The 8,662-nt window shown below is 36.1% G+C and overlaps 1 protein-coding gene across 1 annotated transcript; it reads left to right on the top strand.

Annotated features, from left to right (window-relative positions):
• Nucleotides 1-3,400: 3,400 nt before the first annotated feature.
• LOC103476257 (cornifelin homolog B-like) lies at nt 3,401-6,895 on the top strand. The gene is made up of 4 exons (XM_008428462.1): nt 3,401-3,496; nt 4,406-4,519; nt 4,814-4,971; nt 6,442-6,895. The coding sequence occupies exons 2-4, from the start codon at nt 4,414-4,416 to the stop codon at nt 6,562-6,564; spliced, it is 387 nt and encodes a 128-aa protein (XP_008426684.1). The 5' UTR covers nt 3,401-3,496; nt 4,406-4,413; the 3' UTR covers nt 6,565-6,895.
• Nucleotides 6,896-8,662: the final 1,767 nt, after the last annotated feature.

Genomic DNA, 8,662 nt, shown 5'->3' with positions numbered 1-8,662 from the left:
ATATATAATCATAAGAAGGGATTTTTGTATGTATTTAGGTTTAACCTGCCAAAATCACACTAAATACTTGTGGAAGCACTATGAAGAAAATAATATTCAGTTGGAAAAATGTATATTTATTTCTGATTTATATTACTGTTTTTATTGTCTTGCTGTTTCCAGTCACTAGAGGTCCCTATTGTCCACCTTCTCCTAAGCCTCAGTACTTGCTACCTCCTTTTTTTTTACCTCAACCTGCAACATATGTCTTGACTAATTTCCAATAAAGGTAAAATAAATAACTAAAATCAAATTGTGGACTGTATTTCTTTTACTTTGAAGGCACGTTTGATAAATTACCAATATGGATGTAATACATCCAGGTTAGTGAGATGTTGAGGTATGGACGCCTTTTACAAGTTACACACCATGGTTTAAAATACGTCTTAAATTCATTGGGATAAAAAGCTTACCATAAATACGGTAATCACATGTCCTAAATTTTGTTGTGGCAGAACTATTTAATGTAATATTGTCTGTGTAATTTCCTTTTTTCTCGTGGAACTTCACTGTTGCACAAAACTTTGAGTCATGCGCAGATATCTTCACTTTGTACTGTGACTTGAGGCGCTTGCGAATAACTGCTAAGTCCTGCAAGGGTGAAGCTCCATCCATCCATCCATTTTCTGCCGCTTATCCGGGGTCGGGTCGCGGGGGCAGCAGCTTCAGAAGGGAGGCCCAGACTTCCMTCTCCCCAGCCACTTCTTCCAGCTCCTCCGGGGGAAYCCCAAGGCGTTCCCAGGCCAGCCGAGAGACGTAATCCCTCCAGCGTGTCCTGGGTCTTCCCCGAGGCCTCCTCCCGGAGGGACGTGCCCGGAACACCTCACCAGCAGGAGGCATCCTTACCCGAGCCACCTCAACTGGCTCCTCTCGACGTGGAGGAGCAGCGGCTCTACTCTGAGTCTCCACCCTGTTCCACCCTGCGGAGGAAACCCATTTCTGCCGCTTGTATCCGTGATCTCGTTCTTTCGGTCATGACCCTAGTTGTCCACCTTCTCCTCAGCCAACCTCCTCAGTACCTGTCCTTGTTATATTTTATTTAACCTGCAATATATCTTGAAAATATTGTCCAAAAATGTAAAATAATTTTTTCATTTATTTACTTGATTTATTACATTTATTACTTTACTTGAAAAATGAGATCCACGAGTTTCTTTAATGAAGATACTGATGACATAATTGTAAAACTCGTCCATGTTGACCTTCAGTTTATTGATTCTTTCCCTCTATTGAGAAGAGATCCAGAGATGAAAGTCTTCCCTGCATACCTTTGTTAAAAAAATCACTGCTGTCTGAGATCCAGCATAACAGCAAACATTAAAAACAAAACAGCTTCTTCAATGAAGAACCACCACAAAACCAGTCCTCCCTTTGTGCCGTTCAGACTGAAAAGCCTGAACATTTCTTTTGTTCTTTTCTTTCCCAGAGGTCAGTTGTTAGTAACTACAAACAAGCTCCAACTCGTCTTCAATTGAAAGCTGAGAATATAGTTTTAGGTGAATCATTGCTGCCTTCTTGCTAGCGATCTTGTGTTCAAAGTGAATAATTACAGAAGCAGCAATAGCTTCTGAGTCAACCTAAAAGGCAGGATAATGGTTTGTTACAGAAGCTTTAACAAACTTAAACAAATCCTTAGTTTAATGTTAGTCAGCTATGCAATGTAATGAATGTTAATGATCCATTTTGTGATTAAAAAGTTGACTAATTCTACTTTTTACAAATATGAGCATGATTAAACTCTGACTCCCTCACAAAAACATGACTATTAGGTTGATTGGTCTCTCTAGATGGCCCTTTGGTATGAGTGTGAGTGAGTACGGTTGTCTTGTGAAAACATGTTTAAGTGTTAGCCTAGCCAAAAATCTTGAGCCAGGTCCAACTCAGAAGCTGTTCACAGGTGCTCTCAATGCAGTCTCACTCAACCTGATTTATTAAGCAGAAAACTCAAGTCTCATGATATGCAAGCCAACCCTCCTAAAACTCCTAAAACACTTGCAAGTGTAAGTGACTCAGAGGGCATAAAAAGATACATTGACAACTTTTCTGATTTTACTGTGTAAAAATAACTTTATTTTTACTTTGGTTGATTATCTTTGTATAAACAAATGTTCATAAAAAAGTTGGCAACAAATGTATGAGAAAATAAAAAAATGAGTACACGGGCCCATGTGTGTGTTTTGTTTGTACACTCGTGTTCGATGGCCAAACACTGACTTCTCAAAATCCTGTTTCCTTACACAAAAGTCCTAAAGTAAAAATTGATTTTGGAACTACTGGTCAAAGAAGCAAAGAAGGGAAGACAGATTAATGAATAGAAATCTGATACACATGGGAAAGAAACATTTTCATCTAACTTCTGGATTTTAGCCGTCAGTTGGGTCTCAAAAAATTATTTGAAGTTCACTTACAGACAGAGGGGCAGCAGCTATTTACATTTACTCAGTTTACTTGAGCACGTTTTTGGGCCAGATGTATTTTTTGAAGTAGTTTTCATACAACCTAGTAAAATGACTTGAGTTATTATGAAATATTAACTACTGTCACTTAAATAAAATGTCTGGGTATATAACTGAATGAAGAGCAAATGTATTTGAACCAAAAATGCGTCAGACTCACATCTACAGTTTATGTTGAAGTGAGACCTCTTGTTTATACCCCAGCTTTGTTGTACTCATGACATTTTCTGTGCTCTGAACCTGTTGTGTCTTATGTAGGTGAAGTCAATCTGCAGAATCTTTTCTCAGAATTCAGACTTTGACCTTCTGAGGTCAAAGTCTGAGGTCAAGAGTCAGAATTCTGAGAAAAAACATCAGACATTTTCTTCCAGCTGCCCTAATTATCTAGTTATTTTAATTGTTATACTATTTATTTGTATTAATTAAATTCTTTTTAGTCTTCAAATTGCCAGAATTTGCACATACATTTATGTATTTGTCTGTCTCATGCCCGTTTTACATCCTTTTAAATATTAAATTCAATGTTATGATCAGTTATTTAATACCTGAGGAGTCATTTCTCCAAATAGGTTTTTACTCCTGCTTCAGTAATTTATTAGACAGATACTTTTTTTACTTTTACTTGAGTATCTTGACGTATTTGCAACTCTTTTTTCAGTACAATTGGTTTACTCTATTCTGAATACAGCCCATCCTATTTATTATCCATCCACACAGTAGACAATGCTTTTAACTCAAGAAACTTCATGAAAGTTTCAGAGTGGCAGCATTTTTTCCACCTCATGCTCTGACGTGCTGAGAGGCTGAGTTGCCCAACCCTGCCATGGCTTATGAGAAATAGGAAGGGGACGAAGGATAGCTCGTACAGGAACAACCAGTATGTCCAGTTTGCTCTCTGAGGAGGTGTGATGACATGTGGTTCTGCCAGACTCAAGGTACTTCATTCTAGAGCCAGGATCAGCTGCGTCCGGACCCAAAACTCAGCTATCAACCACAAAAAGGTGAGACAGTCAGATTTAAATGTTTGTACATACGCCTGTCACAATAAATCCATTAATCGCATGATAAATTAATACAAACTTGATCATTTCCATTAGCATGATATATTGTTTTTTTTCTTTTCTCTGTCTTTTTACCAAGAACTGGATGACACAAGTCTTCAGTCTGGTGGTTTGGTCTCAACTAGAACTTTTTATTGAAGGACAATTTTGTTTACCGAGACTTTATAATTCATTTTATTTGTTGTTTCTTTTGTTTTGATTATTTTGGATATGTAATACGTCTTCCAGCTCCAGTTTATTAGAATGTAAAGTTTATTGAAGTTTGTTAATGTGTTACATTACTGCGCCATTGTCATTATATTACTTGAAAATGATCTCAAACCAACAATATTATCGTTTATCACAATAACTTCTGGGACAATTTATCATCCAGCAAAATTTTTTAACATGAGAGGCCTAATTGTCCATCACTTATTTTAATTTTAAATATATAAGTTAAAGCTATATTATTTCTTAAATACATATGTAAAGGAAAAAAGATTTACAAATGCTTATGAGGCATTTGAAAGATTAAATCAGTAATTTTCTTGAAAATAAGCCAACAAGTTGTTTAGGTTTTTACCTAGGAGTTATGCAAAAAAAAAAAAAATTACATTTATTAGGGGGGAAAAAAGATTTTTATTGGGCAATTTTGATGTCTCTGTCTGTTGACTGTCAGTTTGTTTTCTATACAAGACAATGATTTTAACTGATGATAAGCATGAAATTATGATCAAACGTTTGGTCAACTTTAATGGATTGGTTTGTTTCAGGCTGAAACTAAAACACTTTTTAGATAGAAAAGAAGATTACTTACAATCCACTTAAATGCTTTGTTTTATATATGTGATAACATCTTTCACCCTGTAGACTTTATCATGGAAAAAATCGTGATCCACCAGCCTCATCCAGACCCAGTGGATGTCCCAAATGCTCATGAGTGGGGGAGTGGCATCTGTGGCTTCATGGAAGACACGAAATCATGTAAGAGGGTGAACACCTTCATAAATGTACTGTAACTTCATCAAAAGCTCGTTCTGTAAAAACAACCAATTAATTGCCGAAAAGAAAGGAGATGACACCACAGCAAAAGTATGTCCTGAATGCAGTTTTAGAGGAACTATGTGAGGGTTGATGGAAATCAGGTGACTTCCAGAACATCTCCATTCCTTACTAATAATAACAACAACATGCCATGTTATTGTTTTTGAACATTGGTATCAATCATCTGTGAGTTCATCATCGTGAGCCTTTTTCATGTTTTTATTGCCCCCTCAGGCTGTCTTGGCTTCTGGTGCTGCCCCTGCTTTGCCTGCATGACTTCCAAAAAATATGGCGAGTGTCTCTGTCTCCCCTTGCTGGAATTCTTTAGAGGTTGGTTGTCACCCGTCACCATGTCCATGAGGACCAGCATGAGAGAGCGCTACAACATCGAGGTACATGACAAAAATGTATTCCTTCATTCAGTTGGAAATAATTTGGGGCTGGATTGTTGTTAGTCCCTCATAAAACAAAAATGAAGCGTGAAAAATCATATTTCCAAGTTAATCAATGTAAGTTTTTTAGTAGTAGTAGTGACCTTTGTTTACAATAATAAGACAGAATGTGAGCACAGAGTAACAGGAAATAGACATGCAGCTAAAATATCCAACAACTTCTAACTGGTTGAGCCACCATTGGCATTAAGCAATGGAGGATTCTGTGGAGGAATTTTGACCCAAACGTCTTCAAAGCGTAGTTTTAATTCCACCCTCTCAATTGGTTCTGACAGATGTTGACCAAGCCACTCTTAAGCCTTATTTTATACTTTTTAAGCCATTCAGAGCTGGACTATTCTTTCTTAAAGGTCACTAGCTGATAGCCAGATTCAAGATTTCATTCTGGAGAACTTATGTCAGTTTTGGTTTGCAGTGCTTCAGGTTTGGCTCTGGGTTTTTCTGTGAACTCTTTGATGAGTCATTCATGTTTTCTTGGAGTAAGTTTGGTCCAACTTTCATTTTGTCTCCGTGTGAGGATCATGCCTCTCGATGTGGTTCACCAGAGTCCCAGAAATGACCTTGTAAGTTTCTCTAGACCAAGGACAGCAACCATTACAATCCAAAGAGACATTTTGGCCCTCAGTCCAGTTAAATGAAGATTGTTTATGGCCACAAATGTTACATGACCTTTTGAAAAAAGGAAAACTGATCTGAAAAACCTGCCGTAGGCAATGTGTTGTCATCTTTAAAGAACCACAGTTTTATGACTATTTAGAGGGTTGAAAATAAAGTAAAGTGGAAACATTTGCAAAAAGAGTATGCGTACATTCAATTATATGGGATGTTAATATTTGTGGAAAGATGTAAAAATAATCTTCCAGTTTCCGATATTATATTAAGAGAAACAGATCTAAATATGTTATTTGCACTTTTAATATAATTTTTTTTGTGGAACATCGATGCAATTATTCCATGAAAAAACTGAAAAACTGCTAAGACCTGCACATATGATTATTTGAAACATTAGTTTGTTCTTTATTATTTTTAGCCAGTTAAGAGCCATTGTGGGAGATCATAAAGACGCTTGCAAGAGCCGTTTGTTTCTCATCTGGTTTTGAATTTCTTTAGATGACATTTTGCTCTTAGCATTCTCCATGTCGTCATTCTCCAGATGAGGAGATTTCTTAACTCTGCAGTAATCAGGAATGGAATTGGCTTTGAGTTAAACTGTTTACTTGAGTTTACTCCATTTATCTTTGTCTAATTTAAAACTTTTCTTAATTTACACAAATGATCACCAAAATAACTTTCCTATGTAACAGATTCAGCTAAAGGTCTGAGTTTCTAGCTCTGAAGGACTAAGATCCTATTTGGCTGTGAGAAAATCTACCAATCTAACTTGATCAAATGAATCTGTCTGATTCACAGGGCTCCATTGCGAACGACTGTGTGTGCGCCACCTTCTGCACGCCTTGTGTTTGGTGTCAGATATCCAGAGAGATACAGAGAAGGAAGCGCGACGTCGTCTTGGTCAACGCAAAAACCGTATGAGCTCATTCTGATCGTCGGAGCTTCCATGTTTAAATGATGTGTAGAGATCTAGAATGTACTAAATGTGTAAAAGCTGAATTGTGAAGATATGTTGATTTATGACACAGTGAAGAGTGAAGGATTCTAGTTTTATATTTTTATGTCAGAAAACATTTGCCTTTTTTTTTTTTTTACCCGGATTTGTGTTTTAACTTTGTTCTGATATAATCAGGGTATGAAAATTGTACAATATCTAAGGATGACTTGTAATTATTCAGTTTAAATGTAAATTGTGCTCTGTTATTTGTTTAGTTGGAAGTTAGGAAGACACAATAAAGAAAAAGCATCATAATCCAAATGTCTGCGCTTAGTCAAATACAACTCCTACGTATAATGGAAGTTTTTATGTTGCTATAAATTACCAGAGGTGGGTAGAGTCGACAAAAATGTTACTTAAGAGTAAATAAAAGTAAAAGAAAACGTCCAAGAAATTATTCAACAAAGAGTAAACAAATCTTTTCATTGTAAAATATTAAATCAGTTATTTGTGAATTCTGGTATTTCAAAGACTAAAATGAAAAGCTATGACAAATAAATAACAATCACAAAAGTAATTTTAAGAACAAGAAACACTTCCAGATATATTTTTTCAATGTAAAACTTAAAACACAAATGACTCAACAGGCTCAGCAAATGAATCGCAGATGGAAAATCCCATTAGAATAACAAAGCTGGTGTACAAACAAGAGGTCTCACTTTACCGTGATCTGTAAGTTGTGTCTCACCCGTTTTTGTTTAAAACATGTTTTTTCCCCCTTCATTTAATGAAGTGAGTGTTCTGAAAATGTCCTGAAATAAGAGTAGCAATACTTCAAAATACTATTGGTCAAATAAAATTAAAAAGTACAGGACAGTAAAACTACTAATAAAAGTAAAGTGTTTCCTAAAAATTACTTTAGTAAATGCAATTGAACTGAATTGCAACCTCTCCTCTCCTCTCCTCTCCTCTCTATATAACAAATCTGCAGCATTCAGTAAAAAAAACCCAACAACCTTTGTTTTATCAAACTGGATGATTTTTGTTTCTCAATAAACCTGGACGCGCAAGATCAGCATGAAACAGATAATGGTTATTTTATCTACAAAACTGAAATATTTTCCAGTGGTAAACCTGACATAGTGAGACATAGGGGAAGAGAAAAAATACTGAAAGACCACATTGACCGGAACACTACATCACAGTGGCCAAGGGTCAAAGTTCAGGAAATTTCAACTTTGACCTGCTTTAGCATATGCTCCACAGATCTGCACACAACTCAGCAACACATTCAATATGAAAGTTTTGTAAAGTTATTAGTAAAAGCATTAAAAAGTTATTAGTAAAATCCGAATGAATAAAATTAAGCTTATTTATTCCTTGAAATATGACCTCTGAACGGCTCAAAACTTGGACACAAAACTCAGAATTAAGCTCATTTAATGTTGTGAGGTTACAGAGAACTTTTTCTCTAATTACTCATGTTTATTTCAAACAAGTAATCATATGTTTTTTCTTGATATGTATTTATTTTGGACCAATTTCTCCTTATCCGAGAAATTGGAAAAGGAGATAACCCAGGGATAACTCAGGGTTTTAGGAGATAACCCTGATAGTTATCTCCTTAAATTCTACTTTTCTTCCAGTTGGAAGTAACGGTAATGTAAAGTTAATTTGCCCTGGGGAAAGATCATTTTGGGATGACTGTATTTGTTTTGAGTGAGGTACGACAGCCACCAGATGGAGCCGTTGCCTTTTCAGTTTGTTTCTCATAGGTGAGGTCATTGTGGGACATGCTGGGTCAGACTGGTGTATTCATCAGGCATAAAAATCTGTAATTTGGAGAAAGTTTTTTTTTTTTTTTTTTAATACATAGTTTATTACTTACATATTACTCAGTTGTTTATAACATAAACAACTAGGCTCATTGTCATGGGATCTTAATAAACCAATTCAAATATAGTGATTCTAATATTTTGATTTGTCATAGTTCAGTGGTTCTTAACCTGGGTTCGCTCGAACCCCAGGGGTTCGATGAGTTGGTCTCAGGGGTTCGGCGGAGCCTCTGCCGCAGAGGTAAAG

Source organism: Poecilia reticulata, linkage group LG14 (assembly GCF_000633615.1).
Source record: "Poecilia reticulata strain Guanapo linkage group LG14, Guppy_female_1.0+MT, whole genome shotgun sequence".
NCBI classification, from domain to species: Eukaryota; Metazoa; Chordata; class Actinopteri; order Cyprinodontiformes; family Poeciliidae; genus Poecilia; species Poecilia reticulata.
This window is presented reverse-complemented; position numbering and strand designations above follow the sequence as displayed.